Raw genomic sequence first — 21973 nt, forward strand, 5'->3', positions numbered from 1 at the left:
TTATCATCTGCGCATGCGTGAACATCTTGCGCATGCGCAGAACGGATCGTGTAGGCAGGACGGATCGTGTACCGACAACCCCCCTTATGATATATTCTTAAGTAATGTAGGCTAGACGTTGCTGCTGTTGGTCTGCATAAAAGAAGTCTGTTTAAACGTACGGGACAGGTGTGGCACCTGTTTTGACTGTAAATGCAAGGCCAGTGTAAAACATGTAAGAGGTTCATGCATAGGTTTATAAAGTCTGTCTTTCTATTATAAATATTTTTATGATTTTATTAATGAATTGTCCTCAGGACAAGGCCACATGTCCACATAAGATCCTCCCCTCTCTGTTTCACTGCAGTCTGGCCCTGGTGCTTGCTGTGCTCATGGACCTGTTGGGTGTGATAGCCCTGCTGCTGGGGGTCTTCACTCCAATGGAGATCCAAGGCTTAGACTGGATCTTCTGGTGTACTCAGGAGCCTTGCTGGTGCTACTCTCCCTGGCAGGCTGGGTAATGTGGTACAGTGGCAATGTTGAGGGTCGGATCTAAAAAAACGGTGTTTGGGAAAACTGTTGGTGGAGCTGTTGCCTAACCCTCTCCCTGAGCTGCAAGATACGGATCCCTTGGACTCACAGTAGCCCAACATAGGAAGTGGAGCTCAAAGATGCTAACCAAGTGACTGACTGTTAGACTGTTGAATGGCCGTCCGGGGCCAGGTGGCAGGCCAAACTGAGGCAGTGGAAGTGTCATTGCTGATTGTCGTTTTCTTCACAAATACTCCTCTTGTGGAGTTAACAAACACCTTGTTTACATTTGTCTTGGTTTTACTGTTTCATCGGCTTTTAATATGCTAAATGGGCTATTTTACTGTAAAGCACTGTATAAATAAAATTTGTTATTACATAAGAAAAAAAACAGTCAGTGTCATTTGTACTTTTTCATAAGGAAAAGTGGTAGAATTTGTACTCTCTCTGCTTAAGAAGTTGTATATAAACTAGACTTTGTGGGCTGTAATGTGAATAGCCATTACGATGAAAAAGAAAATCAAAGATGATTCTGCTGTATTGTCAATCTCCCCTGGAGTTATTCATTCATGTGATGACCTGTTAGTGTTGCTGCACCAGTTTACAACTCAAAATGAAAGTTAGCACATCAACAACTGAAGACATTTTTTAATGAAAATAATCATGTTTGCACAAGTTTGAGTCAGGTCAGAACAAATGCTCAAGTCCTAATTTTCTTACCAAGAAGGATAAGTCGATTCTATTCCATCAACATAAATACAAACTTGTAATTGCACATAAATACTGCAAAGGACACTTTTTAATACACATTTTAAATGTGCAGTTTGTAGTTACACTATATGCAATGTGGAGGAGGTTGAATTTGGAAAAAAATAAAATCACAAAAATAAAAAATAAATCACTTACTCTCAATACATCAGGAGATAAGAAGTGATTGTGAATACGCTGAGAAGATCAAAACCTGTTCCAGTTCACAGTTAAAGAAGGGACCCAACAGCTTCATGATCAGCCACATTATTAAGCCAAGGTTATGATCAAAAGATGTAGACAGAAAGGCCGGGTGACCCCATGGTGGAATGAAGATTTGAATGACAACTCTGCATAGTCTGGTAGAAAAATGTATTGGAGAACTGTTTGTCAGGAAGACTAAATGTATTGTTAGTGCAAAGGTAAAAATGAGCTAATCAGGCATCTGAATTGCCAACTAGTTTTCCAAAATGTATATGAAATCAGACAAAGGCACACAGTAATGCATCAAAATCCATCAGGATATTCCAGTCAAAAGATAGACGTAAATAAAAAAAAATGAGGTAAATAAGGATGAAACAGCATGTATCAAATATACATTTCTAAAGGATACTTTTATTGCTGCCACACTGAGATGCTGGTTCATTCAAGTCCATGAAAGCACCATTTGCAATGTTGTCTATAGCTTTGCTGGTGTACAGTACACGTGTGCTATGTCTCTGTCTCATTCCAAAAATGGCAGATCTAGGAGATGATTGATGTCAGAGGGAAGGGCTGGGGACAGAGGGGGTGGAATTCCGCCAGATGATCATTTGACTGCGTTCAGACCGCTGAGGTGTAGCTTGGGACAACTCAGCCGATCCCTCATTTGCGTCGTCTCCTGAAATAATAATGGACGGCTCAGTTAGACATTTCACAAACTAAGCACTTCCTAAACAGTAAAAACATGCAACATACAAACGCTAATCCAATTCATGAGAAAGTTTTAAACAATGTTTACACTACAATGATATTTTCCTTCAACTCACCCATTCGGAAGTTGATGTAGCCCTCTCCTCCACTGAGGATAAGCTGAGAGGTAGTGACAGTGCAGCCAGGAGAGACAATCAAACAACCTGTGGGAAAAAGATGTCACTAAAAAGACAAATGCAGCATTCAAAGATACTTGGAACAATTTCCCTGAGTCAAAAACAAGTTGTTGAAAATGTTGAGCATGTTTAATGAAAGAAAATCGGATTCTAACCAGGTGCAGCTATGATGAACCTGACAGCTTGTCTATGTCCATGGTAACACAGCTGGGCTGATGAAATGGAGCAATATGGGATGGAAATGGCCTCTGATGCTGTAGACAGTCATTAATATAGTTAATGCTAAATAGAACACATTTCTGAAAATATGTGATTCAAGTACCTATGTTCTTAGTCTAAATAAAACTCACTTATGGATAATGGAATGGAGAAAATGGCACCACCTCCTGTGCCCACCCACAGACGCCCAGAGATGATTGTAAGAGACGAGATCTGGAGAGGCGATAGTGTCAGGAAGGCTTGGCCTACAGAGGGAGACACAAGCATGTAAGGTGAGCTGCAGGAAATAGTTTAAACCCAAAGTTGCCTGACACAAAACAAACACATAATAAATCGAGCAGCATCTCTAGCAGTTAGACCTTTCGCCAGTTTAAAAATTTGCTGCCACACACCCCAGGAATTCGCACAGAGACATATGAACACAAAGATTTTCAAAGGATCCAGCTAATGACTAACATTGATTTGAGCAGTACTGTTAAATTGTAGAAAATGACTCCACTATGCTGTAACACACTGTAGATTTCAGAGCCAATAGACAGGCACACAGTACGTGTCTGTAAATGTAACATTTAGCACATTAAAAATTGATTTGTAATAAATGGGGAAAAGAAATACCTAATGTTTTAGTGACCAAAGCAGAAAAATCTACTTCCTGTAGCGGCCGGCCTGTGGACCAGTCAAACAGTCTGAGGATTGGGTCAAGGCGGCAGGATGTCCAAACACCGCTTCCACCAGCACACAGGAAACGAACCTGCTGCTCACTGCGGTCAGAGACCGAGAATGTTTGCTGTAAGGTCAGATGAGGAATAATGATGGTGAGTTCAAAGAAAGAGAGAACATGAGACAAACAAAGTCCGGTTCTCCACTGTTTCTTACCTCAACCTTCTTGTTGTCGATGTCAACCACATGGACTTTGTTCCAATATCCCACCCACAAGCGGCCACCTTTTGCAAGGCAGCAGCGAATGGGCTGCAAAGGGTTTGATCCGAGAGGCATCACCAAGTGGGACTGTAGATTCCAGGCACCTATCAATCACAACACTTATTGCTTCATTATTTACGTTAAGCATCAAGTTATGTGAAGAATGCTAAATGAAGAAATAGAGCGATTAACTGAGACAGTGAAAAGACATTTACTATAACCAGAAAGACATTACCTGAACTGTGTGAGAAAAATGCTAAAGTTCCATCAGCTAAACCAGCTATGACTTGACCCTGGGAATACCTGTCCAATTGAGTCAACAGAAAGGAGCTTATTTTCAATTTTTTATGAAGTCATGAAGATAACTCAATGTCACATTACAACATACAATAATTAAAGGTCCCATATCATGCTCGTTTTTAGGTTCATAATCTTATTTTGGGTTTCTAGAACATGTTTACATGCTTGAATGTTAAAAAAAACCCACTTTTTTTCATACTGTCTGGCTGAATGTACCTGTAATTACCCTCTGCCTGAAAAGCTCAGTCTTAGCACCTGTCTGTTTCTAAGCCCCCCCTTCTGAATAATTCCCTTCTGCTCTGATTGGTCAGTGTTTGAGCCTTTCGCATCTGTACTCTCAGACTTTTTGGACTGTCATTGCAGCTGGGGAATGACTATAATAGCACTGTATCAGCTCTTTCCAATTATAGTTAGTATGGTTGTGACATAACAACCTTACGGAAGTCTTAACTGTTTGTTTAAAGGCATCGTTCTTTAATACAAGCTGTGTGCATTTCTCAGTGGATTAAGTATTTTGATACTATTGCATTATAGCAACTCAACCTGCTTAATAATCAAAACAATTATGGAAATCACATTTTACAATACGGAACCTTTAAATGCTAAAACTTACATATAAATACAAAAATGTTTCAAACACAGAGCAGACAGGACTCACGTTAGCGAATAAACACCTTCTGAGAGAGAAACAGACTGCAGACAGCGCCTCCTGACACCAGAGGCTGAGTGTACCAGTATACTGTGAGACAGACAAAGTGGAAGTAAAGAAGGGGGGGGAGAAAGAGAGAGGAAAAGTCAAAGTGCTTGCCAACATGCATTTTACTCAGATAGAGTATTATTAATTAAAGGGTGCTGTTTATTCAGCACACACTACCTTCCTTCCTGAGTACCAATCCACACAGTTCCTGTAGTGTCACCTGTCATAACAATATCAGAAATGAAGTAAGTCAGCAATGTTGCTTTCCAAGTGTTTCAAGTTATCAGTATGCTATGAATGTTTTACTGTGTTCTGTACAAGTACAGAATACATTAAATATGTTGAATGTACTGTATGCAGCTGCTGCAGCCCATTTTACTAGCACTGACCTATGGGTGGCACAGCACAGATGCAGAGAGCAGGAGCTGTGGGAGCGAGGCTGAACTGGTCCAATACTGTGTTGGACCGTGCTGGATCAATCACTGTAATATCACTGCAAGAGGCAGGGCCAGAAACTACCCACACAGAACACTGGCAGAGAAGGACGGATATGGAGTTCGGAAAGATGTGTGGTGTGAAACAACATGTCCATAGGGCAGTGTTAGTTATGCTTGGATGGCATTCTACATGGTGATTAGAGTATGACTGCAGTTGTTATTTAAATCAGGATAATGACAGACTTACTGTGGCCTCTCCTGAGATCTCAGGGGCGACTGCAACTGCACAGTTCAGCTGAAGGGAAAGATAAGTTAGGGCCAATGTTTGGAGGCATGATGTAAAAGCTGCCAGGTTTCTAGGTTTCTAAGATCTACCTTAGCTGTGGAGTCTCTTTGATCCAGCAGCCTAAGCTGCATTAGAACAGGCACATCCTTAGGCTCTGGAACAGCTTCATGACATTCCTACAATGATGACAGTTAATCAACAAGATATTATTAGTATTGCGGAAATGTAACTGAAATGAAACTCTCTGCGGTATGAGATTGTTTTTTATTGGTTTAGTTCAAATAAATGCTGTATGTGTGGTAACCAAAATGTACAAGTCAGACTCTTAAAAGCTAGGGGATCTTTAGGCCCAATTTCTAATCATGTACTCTTTTACATTCTCTCAGCAGTTCTATGTGTGCATTTCTACAACCTGTGCGATTGCCAGCGGTGTGCTCCAGCCGTGTATCTGCCGTTTTCCGAGTGATCCCCAAATGTGGGAGCGAATTTCTCGATAGAGTTCTCTCCTCCTGACACGAGGGGGGAGCGCGGCAGGCGAAGCAGATCTAGAGAGAGTGCTTCTGCTGTTAATCAGCTTGGGGGAGCCTTTTATAATGATTCAACTGTGTTTGCAAATAATGATGTAAACAAAAGAGCATATGCCAAAGTGACATGGCCAAAAACACTAGCTCACTCAGCATTGGTTTGACTGGCAACCGGTAGTTGTGGAGACCCCAGAGGAGAGCGAGTGAGTGATGGAGAAGTTGGCAGGGCGAATGCAGGAGGTGGGAGTAAAGGTCCCTTGGTCAAACCAAACAAACGGTTGAACCTTTAACACAAATAAAAATAAAAAGTGGTTAATATTTTATGAAGACCTTAACGTGTCTGTGTACAGCATAGTATAGCACACTTGTTTTTTTAGCTCTGTGTAGTGTCTATGTAATGCCAAGTGGTTTCACACACAGATTCAGTGTGAATCTAAAAACAGGAAAGACCCCTCCCTCTCAGGGGCGTATTGCTTAGCGGACATCTTTTACCTAGTCAAACACAATGTCCTTCATCACCAATGTCCGGGCCTACAGATCGTATCCTACAGACTAAATATTGTACATATTATACACTATAAATCATTTTGATTTCTTTCAATGTTAATCATTTTCAAAGAAAATGAGAATAATGATACAAAAAAAATCATTCCCGCCAATCTTGCAAATCATATCACAATATCAGTCAAAATAATACCAATTAGATATTTTCCTCATGTGGTGGAACAAATGGATCCTGAAACGGGAGTTATTTTGGTGACTCTTTTAGAAACCGAGTGCCACAGAGCTACATTTCCACTGCTTTTAGTCATTTAGAATTTTAATGTGTTTATTGACAAGAGGTTGCTGTATCAAGAAAAGGTCAAGGTAACCTGCCAAACATCCCATCTTGGTATTTCCCAATCATTTTTTAAACAGTATATTTTTTGATGTATTTTTGGTTTGCTTTAAGATTATCAGTAATAACAATATTTCAGTATCACAAGGCAGCTTTGATGCCTGCTTTATCCTCTGGCACACAGTAGCACAGGCATGAGTCCAAGAATACCCTCCAAAGTTGCACCAGCCAACTTTTATATGTAAGTTATGACTTAGGACATTAACTTCACTGCACTTTGAATTAACAAGAGGATGAGAATGCAGTATAATGTCAAATGACAAGACAGACACTTACTTTCTCCAAACACTTAATCTTTTGTCCTCAGTTAACCTCTCATCTTTTGAAGCTCTATAAAAAAAGACACTTAATGAGGTTAGAGACAAAAACCATGAACATGATTGTTCTTGGTTTGTATTATATATGTTCTATATTCTCTATTGGAACAAACAGTCTCTTTAAAACATCAAGCCAACTATGATGATTTAGTAGCATAGTTACCTGAGTGTCTGACTATGTCTTACAGCCTCCTGCAGCTCAAACAGACGCTGCTTGTATTGGTTTTTCTCCATGACCACACGAGCCATTTCAGAACGAGAGAAGTGGCGCATGGATGCCGGTAGAGAGGCCTGAATGGAAAGATTTATGCTATTTAGTGGTGTATACCACATTTAATTAACACTGAGCAGTTACTGAATTTGAAAAAAGCTTCGCCAAAGCAGTGCTACTGTTGCTGCGTGATAAAAATATGAAAATAACAATGCCTCCTTACATCAGGGTCCTCAGATTGGCACGCGTCCAATTCTTTCCGAATTCTATGAATAATAGTTGATATAAAGGACAAAGTTATTCTAACAGCAGTCCACATATTTGATATACAGTATATAACTATAATAACAAAAATAAAAGCAATGGGTCTTTCCCAAAAAGCCAAAGAATTAACAAACAACAATGAAATAGAGAACAATCTTCTACACCTCTTAGTTTCCTCCTCCTTCTCCTTCATCCGCCCTTCCAATCGTGAGAGTGTTTCCTGAAGAGAGGCCAACTCCATTGTAAGAGCTGAACGGTCATCAGTGAGCTCTTCTACCCGAGATATCAAAGCCTTACGGCCAGCTTCTACTAACTCACTGGAAAAGGAAAACGGAGGATAAGATGAATCATTTCATTAGAATGGGTAAGGGTTAAAGAGAGGAAACAGTTCCAACAAATTAGTGACTTTAACATTCTCTACTCTTATTGATTTGTTTGTAATGAAGAAAGAACCCTAAGTGCTTGGGAAATCCACTGCAAACTAGAATAGCCATAACAAAGTCAGAGAATTTAAATATAGGACTTACTGGGTGACTTTCAGTTCCTCATACTGAGAAAGAATCTCCTCAAACCGGTCTGCACTGCCTACACAGAAAGAAAGTATTAAAAAAAGCTTGAACACACAAAGAACATTGAGAGAAATAGAAATATAGTTTGTTTTACTATTTACATTTACTTTCAAGAAGAAATTACTAAAAGTGGTAAAAAGGAAGTAACGCTTTCTGAAACCAATGGAGACCTTTTTCATTGATGTACTTGCACGTCACATTAGTAGGCTATACATAGTTTTTCACAATTTCCAGATTGTATTTCTTTTAAACTAGAGTTCACTTACTCTAGTCCAATGCTGCACATAGGACACACATGCATTGTTATGGAGTTTGATTTTGCAAAATCAGAACTGGTTTATTCCTGGGCAGTTCACATTTTGTGAAGATAATGAGAAAGTACATCAATCATGTTCATGAAAAAGGTCTATGAATGTGTGAATTTACCTCTGACACTGGCCCCTCGGTCTACACTCTCCACATAATCCCGACTCAGCTCTGACAGCTCAGAGAACACAGAGTCAGTGTTGCGCAGCTCCCACTCCACACTATCATCTTCCTCCACCTCTTCCTCATCTTTTTTCTGCCTTTCTCCTCTCTGCTCCTCTTCTAGTTTGCACATCTTCTCTCCCGCCTTATCCTCTACTTCCCTCATCTCGTCCTCCACGCTGGTCTCCGTCTCATCTCTCTGTGGGTCTTTGGTGTTCAGTCTACCTGGGGTGCTGATGAAGATCCAAATGAGAGAGTAACAAATTAATAAAGTCTAAAGAAAAATCAGGAGCTGTGGTGAACTTGGTTTTTTTAATGACTACACATACTTTTCATAAAAATCCAACCGACAAAAAATATATAATGGTTCCAGATTGTTACCTTGCATTAACACTGTCATGAAATTGCCTCAGCTCAGGAGTGGAGCTTATGATGTCATTGATAAACTGATCTGCAGTGGGCTTTAATGCAATATCAATCGCCTTTTCTTCCTTGGTTACTAGATCCTCCAAACATGGGGGACCAGAATGTGAATGTGGTCTTTGAATCATCTGCAAAAAAACACAACAAAGAGATGAAACAACAGCTACTTCTCTGCCAAAAAAACTTCTATTAAATTGTTCCAAATATAGTTATATGTGTAAAGTGAGAATATGTTTACCGTTTCATTCACACTGGATTCTGACAAGACTTGGTTGGATGGAAATTCAGCATTCTTGGGACGCACATGATTCCTAAGCGCAACATGCAGTGTTACAAAGCCAAGAAAAGTCACCTGAATAAACAGGATCAATGTGTGCCTCTTTCTGACATTTTGCACCATTTTCTCGCAGAACTCGTACCATTACTGAATTAAAGTCGGTGACTTGTGATAATCACCTACCAACAACTTCTATTTTATTTTGGAAATTACCACTAAATACCACTTTTTCAGACAAAAGCTCAAAGATGAAATTATAGCTTTGTTGCTAATGAGCTAACCCTTTCTATAAAAGCATTATTTAGAAACAATAAAACATGGGAAATCCTTGTAAAAGGTAAACAGAGATACTGCTATGTTGCAACTGTTATGGTTAATGTCAGAAATTCTTGATTGATTCTTGATTATATTGTTGGCTACAATCCATAGTAGCTTGTGTGTGGCTGACAATAAAGCTGCTGTCATGGCTTATAGCCCTCCTATGTGAGGCACCATCTATAGTATTATAAATAAGGTATAGATTAAAAGGTGCTGAACAAGAACAACCTTAAAGGAGAATCTCTTCCAGAATCCTTTCTCTTTTCCAAAAGTTCCCGATATGTGTGAGCCAGCTAAAGGAGAGAACATCATTGATATGGAAGAACGAAAGTAATAACAAAAACAGCTAAATATTGCAACAGCGGGTTTCAGAAGTCACTGTGTGGTGTTACCAGAAACTAAACAGCAGTATCTGACCTTGTGGTGAGTATGCCTCAGCGTGCTTAGTTCTCTACTCAGATTGGCTTTCTGCTCCTCCAAGGCCACCACTGTAAGAAAACATACCATGTAGCTTTAGAATATTATCTACTGATCCAGTATCCCTAAAAAATGGAGACACTGTAGCTCTTCTTCTGGAAGACTTAAAAATGTATCTCGTCATGACTTGCACAAGACAGATGGAGAAAAAATTACAATACCTGGCTACTATGCCATTTGTCACCGCTAATATTCAAATACTCACACTGATCAGCTTGCTCTCTTGCTTTCTTCTCCAGCTCTCTCTCTCGCCGCTCTCTCTCCTTTTCCCTCCCCCTCATGGCTCTCCTCTCTTGTTCAATTTGGTCATCCAGCTCCAAATACCTCTAAAGAAAACAAGATGCTTTAATAGCTTTAAGCACAGACAACCTTCTACTTTCACAGCTGTTAAAAACACAACCTGAATCATGGTATGCCACACCAAATTAACACTTTCCAATCACCATCAATCCCCACCTCTTGACTTTCTTTCCTGAGTGCTCTCTCTGCTTGATATCTCTCCAGCAGCTCTTCTCGCTCAGCTTTCTCCCTCTCTGCCTCCTCCTCCCTATCTCTCAGCTGGGCTTTGCTGCTGGCCAGCCCCTCCAGTACCCACACAAATATGGGTACCAGCGACTCCACCACACCTTCACCATGGGTCTCAATAACTGTCTGCGTTGGGAGAAAGCAGCAGAATGAGAAACCATTCCGAAAAACATATTAGGCATCATTTTTCCTGATAACAACAATGAAGACAGAAAAATAACTTGAGGATCTGCTTTACCTGTAGCTCTGAATAAAGTTTTCCTGCCTCTTCACTCACAATGTTGGGGTCCAGCTCCACCTCCCCTGTCCCACACAGCACTCTCTCACTGTATTCCATCAGCCAATTTTTTTTAAACTGCTGTATTAACTATCAAAACAGTTTCCCTAGCTTGAACGAAGGCAAATGAATTTAAGACTCTATAAGCCAATAACGTTGCTCTCCTGACTATACTTTCTCACCAATTACTACAACTAGTTTATCTGGCTTTCTAACATATCTGCTAACGCCAGCACCACCCATCCTTCACAACGTTATATCCCATTTGTCCTTGACAAGGGCAGCATCCTCTTAGACTGCCTTCAACTAGTTGTTTCTGTGCTGTGAAGTTAATCTGATGTTTTAGAGTCCATCCTGGGGAAGAAAAGAAGAAAATATATTATTTGTAATGATAATCAATCTCTACACTTCAGTTAAAAGGACAGCCAGGTGTTCTGTGCCATATGCAAGCTTAGGCATGAATTTGTATCTGTTCCAACTAACTAGCATACGCTTTTATATGGCCCAAATTAGCATGTGGTTTTCTGCTATTATAGTCTGTGACTAACGTGGTTTAACAACAAACAACAAACTAATTCAAATGATTAGAGGCAGTGGTTTAACAGACATTCATTTACGATCAGTAACTTATTTGTGTTCAGATTTAGAGACAATTTTTTTAGATTACACAGATAAAAACAATCAAAAATTAGAAAACCATGACAGATTTTTTAATACTATTTCCTGACATGGTGTCAAAATGACGAATCGAGAAAACAATCATAAAGTAAATCTTAAAGTACATTTTATTTCGGCTTTGGATCTCACAAATGCGATTCAAAGACCCTTTGACATATATTCTAAATAAAAAAGAAAAAATTGATTTTGTGTTCAACATCCATGCATCGCTAAATGTTAAAGTGCAGCACAGGAGAGGCAAACCAAACAACAGCCTGTGTAAGAGTGAGAGCGAATGTGTATGTGTGTGTGTGTGTGTGTGTGTGTGTGTGTGTGTGTGTGTGTGTGTATGTGTGTGTGTGCGCGCAAAGAACACACAGAAGTTCAAAAGGTTACATGTAAACCCACTTTAACACCGACAGGTTATATTCGTCGACAATTAAGCTACATATAGCCTTCGTGGTTAGCTAAGAAATAGCCAAACCTTTTAAAATGACACACATAAATTGACATACTGTAGCCTATAAATAAGTAACACGACTGACAGTGGACACCTTGGGAGATCTTTGGCACCAACGTTGTAGGCTCTCTTGAAAAAACAAGCCTTGTCGTCGCGCTGTTCAGCAGCCGTTTAACAAACTCACCTTCATGGCTGACACCTCCGTGACTTTCATTTTAATTCCTCCAAACTTCCATTCCAGCCGATTTTTCCTCAGGTACGATATTACACATACAAGAGTTTGAAGGAGGGGGTGTTGTTTGATTCTGACGTGCCCAGACATGTCCTTAGTTAGGCCAATCAGAGCGCTGCAATTGTCGGCTGTAACCAATAGACGGGAAGAAGAGGTGGGATGTGGGCAGTTTTGTTTTCAAAAGGAGAAATAAAGTTTCCTGAAACTCGAAGATGACACGTGACCAAAGGAGCTAGAGCGCGCTGTCAGGTGACCTGAGCAATGCACGTCCAAGTCTGATATACCTGTAAAAATACTTCACATACCTGTGAGAGCTCGCTAGTCTCTTTACCCATGTTATTCAGAGTGAGTATCAGAAAATGTACGATGTTTGCATTGCGAACGCTGCCCGTACGTCAAGTTATTTAGGTGTCAAGTTCAAAGGTAAAACGACTACAAAATGTCTTAAAGAGGCATCCTTGCAGATAACTCTTTCTTTAGCTATTATACAATTTGCTGTAATGTTAACACTATGAATCACCTTGGGAAAATATGGAGTAAGGATACTATTTAACACAGTGAGGGGCAGTAAAACATGTAGGCATTTATCTACTATAAATCCTGATGAAGAATGTTATTGGATGAGTAGTAGTTCATTTTAATTCCAGCAGATGGAGGTACGAACACATCTCCCCCCTCCCCCTTATGCTTCTGTTTTACAATGTTTCACAGTGACAAATAATAAAATATTCAGATTCTTCTTTCTGCTCCCTTTAGATTTTTGTTTAGTTGGCTTCTGTTCTGTTAACTTGCACTTATTAGGCTAGCCCTTTATATTGACAGATAATATAGTCTATTTCCCCCTTCCTGTAGTGCTATTGCTCAGTTGATTGTTTTGATGGAAGGTGCCCAGTGTTGAAGATATCGGCCCTAGAAATGTCTGCCTTTTCTCCAAAATAATGGAACCATATGGGCTTGTGGTGCTCAAAGGGCCCCACAAAAAATACCCCAAAAACTCAACAGCAATTTCTATTGTATTATGACCCGGTAACTCAAGACTATCCACATGCATTTCATGTAAAAACTATGGTAGAAGGAAAATTATTCTTCTTACATGAAAATCAAAAATGCTAAAACACTTGGTCCCTTTAGGAATGCATACACTTTTTTTGAATATTTGACCCAGGGGAACAAGAATGCTGTGCAAATTGCACCAAAATAATCTAAACTGATAGCACTACAGATAAGACGGAAAATGTGTATTTTTTCATTTTGGAGAGAACTGTCCCTTTAAGATATGATCCTGTCCTACCTGTCCCTTTATTTATTACAAAGTTAACATAGTAGGCTTAGACTACATCTTTCACATCCACCTTGACAATTTACTGTTGGGCTAAAAGTTGGACTATGTGTTTTACTCTGTCTCTGTCCCACGCACACAAACATACACATGTTACACAAAGTGAATTTATTACAGAACACACTGCTACATGTTACATTTAAATTATCAGTTGTGTGAACAAAAGAAAATACACAAATGAGTGAAAAACCGGCAGTGGTTTAGGAGTACTACTGATGCAAGTGTTACATGAATAAAAGTAGCAGAACCTTTTTTAATTATAAAACACTACACGTAAATGTCCTGTATTCTTACTTGCATACAAGTAGAGTAAATACAATTAAATAAATAAAGTAGGCATCAGTTTGACATGAGGATTTTTTTTTGTCTTACTGTAAAACAGGAGTTGCATTTCCACATAATTTTGATTAAAACATAAAGGGAGGTGCATGAGTGAACTTAGTAGTTTTTTTCTTTTGCCCAATATGAAATGTTTCTCCAATTACTTCTTTATATTGTGACTTTTTTAATTACCCTCCCACTCTCTACAAGAACTTCTTTTCCATCCTCTCTGTCCACTCTTGTCGTCTCTCTCTTTTTCTTTGTCAGGAGGTAAAATGCCACCACACTTCCCACCACCACAAAACAGAGGGCCAGAATTACAAATCCCAGTCCCAGTAAATGAGAGATTCCTCCTTCAGAGTGGTTCAGTTGGTCCCACAGCCCCACTGCTACACAACTGAAGCCGATGAGAGTTCCCCAAAAACCAAAAGCCAGCATACACGATCCACAAGACAGCTCAACACCCCCGGTCACCACAGTGACGCCCGCAACTGAGACAACCCCTCCTGGTAATGTCACTGTCTCAGATTTAGGGTCATAGGCGACAGTAGAAGATAGAGTTGAAGGATCGAGTGTTTCCATCTTGGTTGTTGTGTTTGGTTTTAATTCCTTTGTCAGATGGCCAGCTTCTCTTCTGTCTTACTCCTACAATATGACACATAGTTCTGGTTTAAAACCCTTAATATCAAATTTCCCCTTTCTATTTCCCTTTATGTAGCTTTAAGATGGGAAACAAATCGTCTTATCTCTAGTTCCAACTCTTTATTGAAACTATATGATGTTTAAACTAAATAAAACATTCAAACTGTGTAATAACACGTTCAATAACACGTTTCCCAAAAATACGCCTAATAGCCTTATGTGTATGGTATTTGGTATCTTTGGTAAATTTGGGATTCCCACAACAATTTAAATAAAGTTTTGTAGGTGTAAACAATGTTTGGCTGCACAGCATTAGTATGTGATGACTGACCCATTAGAAAATATAGAATAATGATATTTTAACATTGGTCAGTTAAATGCTGGTTTTAAGATACAAAGCAACTGATTTCCAGTTTAGATTCAAATTACAGATGCCGTCTAAGGATTTGGCGGTGGCAGAGAGGAAAAACTCTAAAATTGCTCAAAATTCAAGATCACTAATGCCCCAGATGCATATCTTTTTTTTTTTCTAATCAGTTTCAGAGAATAGAATATGAAAGACATTTGCTTACACCAAAAATTTGAATAGATTGATGAGAAATTTCAAAATCAAGAAACTATGTTATTAGTAATAATAAATGATTTATGTAATAAGTACAGCATTGCTTACCTCAGCGTTAAATCTGAAGCTCAGATGTTAGCGGAAAAGTCCTTTAAATTCATAGATGTGATTTTGTTTTTGTCCAGGTATGTGAGTGATGTTAGTGAAAGCCTAAAGGTGCGGTTGACTTTCTCTCTGGACAATGAATGTAGAAATGGGAGCAGGGGACCCAAGTCCTGTTACCTTTATCACACACGTCACAACCCGAGGCCTCACAAGATGGTGGGCACAATGGTCAAGATTGTTGTCAATGTTTGTTCCTCTCTTCCCTTGTGCTCAGTAGGAAGCTCTTGTCCATCATTAAGCATCATTATAACCCATTACCAGATATTTATCTAGGAACAACTCCCTTCCTCTTTTCCTCTCTCTTTCAGTCTTAAGATTTGAGTTGTTTTCCCACCAAGGCATTGTTTGGGCTAAGAGTGGATTTTTCTTTTTAAAAATATTTTCCTTTTCAGCATTCCTCTCCCTGCTTGGGAGTGCATGTTATGTTGTCGGTACTTTTACTTCTAAAAGTTTAGGACACAAGGTGTACCATTCTACTTTGTGACTATCTTGAAATACGATTGAGAGTTAAAATCTTGGGAAATAACGATTAATAATCACATAAAAAAAAATTACAAAAAAGAAACTACAAAAACACCTGACCTGTTTACACAGACAGGGGCAGATTCACAGTATATGTGTCAATGCTGATGTTGAGGTGGCTCCCGGGTCAGTGTTACACTGTAAGGTGAAGCTTGATAGCGCCATTTAATTCGTTGTAATGATGCCCAGCCAACTGGGATGTTGCCAGCGTCACTCGCCTAATTCCAGATATTTCTAGACAGTAGTAGTTACAGGTTAAAGTTTATTAATAGTTAATAAAATGTAACCTGTAACTGCACTACTTTTTATATTGTATGTATTTATATTGTGTATTAAACCTTACTGCCAGCAAAAGAAATTTATATTATGTTAATTGTTGCAAAGCAATGTAATAGCTGCTACAAATAATGTATTCTTTCTTGAGTGTCATTCTTCGTAATTTTTTTTGTCAAAAGTGATCACAAATCCTTTCTTGCTCTAGCTCTAGCAATTAGTGGAGGTAGGGAAAAGGTCAGGCGCAGAGAGGGTTTGTGGAGAGAAGGGGGTAATTCTGTTGGCTTTGGCACTCACAGGATGAAGATGATGATGATGATGAGGATGGTAATTGGCTAATGGTTGGATTGGGTGGGACAGGGCGGGTCAGAAGTAATCCAATAGGTAGTCTCACTGTGCATATTTATGGAGCAAAGAAAAGTCGGAGTCAAACCCGAGGCCACTGCGTCAAGGAGTAAACCTCTGTATATGTGCGCCTGCTCTACCTACTAAGCTAACCCGTCCATCATTTCTTAACACATTTGGCCCCACCTCCATGCTGAGTTGGTCTGAAACAGCAGTTCAAGACAATCAAGATAATACTTTCAGTCTAATCAAAGCAGACGCGCAGAAAACAGACTGATTATGTAAATGTGTCAGCCAAAGTGAAGTATGATGTGCTGATGCATCACAATAATGGATGGATGTTTACGGTAAAGATAGAGACCATATACAGAGAAAGAGTTTCTAGGGAGTGGGTACAAAAAGGAAGTAAAAATTAAGGAGTAATAATGATTATACTCATATGCAAAACGAGGCTCCTTGTGCATGAGACAGTACTTCGTGAAGGGAAACGTGGAACTGAGGATCATGAAAGGCTAAAAAGAAGGAGTATTTGTCAGGACTCTAATGAAATAGCAGACATAATGCTCAAGAACCTAAAGTATTGAAAAAAGATTTTTCCCTCATGTCTGCTAATCTGCTAGTGAGTGTTTGAAAGTGTATGCATTTTTATGATTACGTAGCATTCAACATCTTTTCAATTCCCTGAAGGATACTTTGAATTGCATTGAACGGAACTCTGTTGATTAATATTGAGTTATTAAGTAAGACTATCAACTTCTTGGATACACCACTATAAGGCATTACTCAGAAATCCTACTTTTTAAAATAAATAAACAAAGAAATGAACTCAACACTGCCATACACTATAGATCTTTCTAGACTTCCACAACCAATAAAGAGAAGTAGGATCCAGGGGGTCATTTTAGTCTAAAGCTCAGCCACCTTAAATCCTGCATTAACATAATTAACCCAGTCATCCATGGTAGGACTGTGTTTCCCCCTGCCCTCCTTATCTCTTACTGTCTTACTGCTGAGACACACACTCAGTTCTCCAGCCATCATCTGCCAGCACAACACACAGGTAAGCTTTCCCTACATATTTAGATCATCCTCACATTGGGATTTATTGATATAGTAGTATCAACATATATAGGATTTCATAAGTGGACTGTACTAATATGTCTTTTTTCACTTCAGGGTGTCTTTGGCCTTTATACATCAACAGGAGAGGTCAAGTCAGTGAACAAATATTTCTGACCAGGAGAAGATAAACTCAGGTGTTACATATTTGTCAGAACCGACGCATTACTAACACACTGAGATCATCTACCATGGGTAATTCAACCAGTAGCGCAATGTCAAAGGAAATCCTGCAGGACCTGAAGCTCAACACCAAATTCACTGAAACTGAGATCTCTCAGTGGTACGAGAACTTTAAGACGCAGTGCCCAACGGGACGCATAACACCAGAAGAGTTTGAGCAGATCTACGCCCGCTTCTTCCCTGACAGCGATGCCAAGAGCTACGCAGGACATGTGTTTCGCTCCTTTGACACCAACGATGATGGCACTTTGGACTTCAAGGAGTACATCATCGCACTGCACATGACCTCCACTGGGAGGACAACCCGGAAACTGGAGTGGGCCTTCTCACTGTTTGATGTGGACAAGAACGGATACATCAACAAGACAGAAGTGACTGAGATCTGCCAGGTGAGAGGGATACATGCAGGGATGTGTAGGGAGAGGATGAAAGGATTAGACACTTTAGTAGTACGACAAAAATCTAATGATAATGATAATGATATCCTCTAGTTCTACAGTGTGAGGATGTATCTTGCTCCAAACATTTTGCCTCTTAAAATAATTTCAAAACATCAAACTAGGTTGACTAGGAGTGCTAGGTACGGGAAGGTTATAACATTTAACCATCATTTGAAACTTTTTTGCTGCTGTAAACGTTTATAAGACATTTAGGCTGTTCTGTTGTCTCTAGGGAAAAGTTGTCAAAGTTACAGAGAGAAAATATGAGGGTTTGAAAATATGAGGATTACATGAAATCCAGTCCAATAGCAATTTGAAAGTTATATGACAGTGAGGTGGTGTTGATTTAAGTCGATGGTCATTTACTTTGAAGTAGAATAGTTCTGGATTATTATTGTTGGAGCGCATCATATTGTCTGGTTCTCCTGGTATTTCACCAGTTCCCTTTTAGACCCATGGACAAAAATAGTTGTTGTACCATTCCTATAATTAGTATTTAAGTCTCAGTACTATTTGCCAGCCCAATCAGCTATAGTCTATTTGGGCCTCAAACCCCTGATAATCTCTGTGATTACAGGGTTAACTCTGAGACGATGTAGGCAGTCCTACTCTTAGGCCGAGATGATAATAATAATAGACTCTTGTATCGCTCTGTCTATAGACGGACTGCCTATCCCTAATCCATGTTCCTTTAATTCATGAGGCTGCCACTTCCCAACGTTAGATGTATTTATGCTAATTACTGTGTAATATGTGTTGTTAGCAATTGTTTTCATGTAATTAATACTCAGTCTGATGGATGTCGTGAAGTTTTTTCTCTTTTGTTCTAAGATGAATGATATAGTTTTGTAAGAGGTTTAGACAGATCAGCCAGGTTTCCAGCTGGCATTGTAATGGGATTACATTCCTGGCCAACTGGCTTGAGTCCACATGCATCACATTTACAACCACTTTACAAAGTAGCTACATTTTAAAGTCACACTGCCAAATGTCTACAAACCTACAACAGGATTAGACCGTGTGGAGAGTCAATAAACAGATCTGCTATATGCAGATAAACTAACATCAATATTACAGAAAGACAATCCAGCTATGCCAGTTTTCTTCCGTGGGTTTGAAGAGTTCACAAGTGAGGAAGTAAGGCCGAGCTAATTTTAATTTGAATCTAGTATCGTACACTGATATGATAAGATGTAATAACAGCGTATCTTTAAGGGGGTGTCAACATTTGTATATGACTGCTTGATACAGATCTGGTTATATTATGTATAAGGGACCAGTAACTGATTGTCCATCTATAAGCTCCTAGTGTAAACCAAAGAGAGCACAAGACCAGAGGGGCTAGATGGAGAGCCAGTCCAGGGAGAAAAGAGATGACATCTTGGTGTTTGGCCTGTGGCCTGAGTCTTGGCACTAATCCATGTTAATCTAGGTGTCTTAAATGTGGGAGATGAGTGCTTCCTCTCTAAGTGGGACACACACTTAAAGGCCTAAACCTAAAGTGCACAGTCATTTAAAATCTGCTGGATTCTAAGTGGCATATTTCAGATTAATTTTGTCTGAGAAATGACACACAGTTCTAGATGTGCTAACGTGAGCTGCTTAATTATTCATTAATTATTTTTGTTTACTTGTATACATAGTCTACATAAATATATATAAATTGTGATTGCCAAGCCCTCCAGCATTGCACTCCTAACTGCTGCTAAACTGGTGGGCAAATCAGGTTTTGTGGGGATTGCAAGCTACAGTTGATGTAAGATTTAATTGTGGGCTAATTGATTTGGTTGTAGTCAGCCAAATTGCCCAGTGAGTATACAATGCCTAATGACAGTAATGAGGGACTAGACAACAGAAAAAGTGTTGGCCTTTAGCTTTTCTCTAAATGTCAAGTTGTTTTTCAACAGACGCTCTATAAACCACAAGGCACTAATTAACTTGACTCACTTGTCCTACAGGCTACGTGCTCCTTTGCTTGCACACGTTCTTTTTTATATGCTTTGTTGATGTTCTATACATTATTTGTGTGAAAGAAATGATGTAGTTTTATCACAGTTCTTATACCCAACCCCCTCTCAGGCCATATTTAAGCTGATCCCCAAGGAGGAGCAGAGCAAGTTACCAGAGGATGAGAACACACCCGAGAAGAGAGCCAACAAGCTGTGGTCTTACTTCGAAAAGAAGGACAACGGTAAAAGAAAATAACACGTTTGTTTACACATTCTGCCCCCACTGTGCATGACAGGTCATTGTGTTCTTATCGCTAGGCATTTATGTTAAAGAGAGATACAATCTGTGTGAACTCTTACTACCTCTCCTCAGCAACTGTTCTTACATCCTGTACTGAAGATTACATTTTACAGCTGTTAGGCTTGACAATAATACACCACGTGTCATGCAAGCTTTATTATGTATGTACCAGCCACATGTATCATGAACCCTTAAGTGACTTCACTGCGTGCTACTGCCACACACACACACACACACACACGCACACACGCACACACACACACACACACACACACACAGAGGATATTAGACAGGATTTCTTAGATAAGAAACAGATGCATCATTCAACCTCATCGTGACCCCAAACTACTTGTTGTATATCTTCTTTACCGTTTTCTCTTACTTTCTTTTTTCCCTCATAGAGCGACTGGCTGAAGGAGAGTTCATCAAAGGAGTGATTGAAAATGAGAATGCAATGCGTCTTATCCACTATGAACCAGTAAAACAATAAAGTCATTCCTGCTGTATCCCCTCTCATTAGACTCTCTTAAACTTGTATTTTTTCTTAGCCTTACATGCTTCTTTAACCCGTCCGTGTAAATACTCTTCTCTGCAGTGTCTTGGTTGCAATTAACTTTCAGTAAGTTTTTGTCCATGTCATATTGGTTTACTGTCATGTTTGTCTATTCATTTATGTGAAATAAAGGCTGAAAAAGTTAAATTATGGCATAGTGTTTAAAGTATGTACATCTAAAAATAAGATTTATGGTGACTATTATTGATCCGATACATATATTCAGAATAAGTATTATAAATGTGTCCTACCATTAACCTTTTAAATTATTCTAAAATGTTTTGATTCTGGAGAAATTAATGTTACTGACAAATCTAAGTATAATACTCAATTGGTAGCTCACTTTTTTTTTACATAACTGGAAATGTCTTAATAGACATGGTAGCTCTGAAATGTTGTACTCTATTCATTGTAAAAGCAATTAAATATTTTCTCATAAATCTGTGCTATGAAAATCTATTTATTTGTCTTTCCCAGAAAAACAATAAACCCGTCTATGACCTAGAAACATACTATGTTTATAATGCTAGCAAAAATGGCGCTTTGTGTTTTAGGTTTTCAATTACATTTTCAATTATGTCTCAGAGAGTAAATCTAGAAGTATCCCACATGCAAAACCTACATACATTAAAGGTACATTTTTGTACGTTTATTAAAAAGAAAATTGCCTGCATAATTTTATGTTAAATTCCTCAATTTATAAACAATTGTTTCCCTGAAAGTGTGATGTTTTTTGGTGTGTGTGTGTGTGTGTGCGTGCGTGTGTGCACATGGTCTGTGTGTCTCTCCAACTTTTGTTCTAACCCCCCACAGCCCGCTCCCCTGCTCCATCCCTTTGCATGCCCTCCATCTCTCCATCCTTCCTCACTCTATTTCTCCTTCATTTCCATCCAACTCAGGATTACTGGTTTACACATAATCTTCTGTTTAACATCAGAGAGCAGACTTTTCAAAATCTCTGTAATCTTTCTATCACTATCTGTGTCTATCGTATGGGTTTGTCTGTGCATCTGCAGTTCGACTGTGTTTGTTTCAGCCTCTGGTCTACATGCATTGCATCAAAAGTTTGTCACAAGCAAGAAAAGAGCTTGAAAAAATCCTAACAATGTTGAATGGCCCACTAAGATAAATGAGAAAGGACAGGCTGACCTTTTTAG

At 39.2% G+C, this 21973-nt stretch overlaps 2 protein-coding genes and 1 long non-coding RNA gene across 5 annotated transcripts; 1 reads left to right on the top strand and 2 right to left on the bottom strand.

Moving 5' to 3' along the window:
* Nucleotides 1-1140: 1140 nt before the first annotated feature.
* Nucleotides 1141-12321, bottom strand: si:dkey-17m8.1 (C-Jun-amino-terminal kinase-interacting protein 4). 3 transcript variants are annotated; one of them, XM_034874136.1, is made up of 28 exons: nucleotides 12055-12321; nucleotides 10715-11107; nucleotides 10408-10602; nucleotides 10157-10277; nucleotides 9892-9962; nucleotides 9703-9767; nucleotides 9118-9190; nucleotides 8838-9007; nucleotides 8415-8689; nucleotides 7947-8004; nucleotides 7584-7736; nucleotides 7379-7421; nucleotides 7108-7235; nucleotides 6904-6957; nucleotides 5879-6013; nucleotides 5618-5714; nucleotides 5295-5381; nucleotides 5167-5214; nucleotides 4872-5013; nucleotides 4660-4702; nucleotides 4444-4524; nucleotides 3721-3788; nucleotides 3441-3589; nucleotides 3180-3351; nucleotides 2696-2809; nucleotides 2501-2599; nucleotides 2286-2372; nucleotides 1141-2137 (listed from the first exon to the last, which is right to left on the bottom strand). In XM_034874136.1, the coding sequence occupies exons 2-28, from the start codon at nucleotides 10811-10813 to the stop codon at nucleotides 2019-2021; spliced, it is 2946 nt and encodes a 981-aa protein (XP_034730027.1). In that variant the 5' UTR covers nucleotides 10814-11107; nucleotides 12055-12321; the 3' UTR covers nucleotides 1141-2018. The 3 variants fall into 3 exon arrangements, with proteins under 3 accessions (XP_034730027.1, XP_034730024.1, XP_034730025.1); XM_034874133.1 differs by having other exon boundaries at nucleotides 5618-5750; XM_034874134.1 differs by lacking the exon at nucleotides 12055-12321 and adding an exon at nucleotides 11895-11914 and having other exon boundaries at nucleotides 5618-5750.
* Nucleotides 12322-13284: 963 nt separating this feature from the next.
* LOC117946311 lies at nucleotides 13285-15241 on the bottom strand. Its single transcript, XR_004656993.1, has 2 exons — nucleotides 15075-15241; nucleotides 13285-14407 (listed from the first exon to the last, which is right to left on the bottom strand). It is a non-coding gene; the product is annotated as an uncharacterized LOC117946311 (long non-coding RNA).
* A 1960-nt stretch (nucleotides 15242-17201) lies between these two features.
* Nucleotides 17202-21256, top strand: rcvrn2 (recoverin 2). The gene is made up of 4 exons (XM_034874361.1): nucleotides 17202-17331; nucleotides 17448-17962; nucleotides 20093-20204; nucleotides 20665-21256. Exons 2-4 carry the CDS (start codon nucleotides 17582-17584, stop codon nucleotides 20751-20753), a joined length of 582 nt encoding a protein of 193 aa, XP_034730252.1. The 5' UTR covers nucleotides 17202-17331; nucleotides 17448-17581; the 3' UTR covers nucleotides 20754-21256.
* Nucleotides 21257-21973: the final 717 nt, after the last annotated feature.

This window comes from Etheostoma cragini, chromosome 6 (genome assembly GCF_013103735.1).
Source record: "Etheostoma cragini isolate CJK2018 chromosome 6, CSU_Ecrag_1.0, whole genome shotgun sequence".
Classification (NCBI taxonomy): domain Eukaryota; kingdom Metazoa; phylum Chordata; class Actinopteri; order Perciformes; family Percidae; genus Etheostoma; species Etheostoma cragini.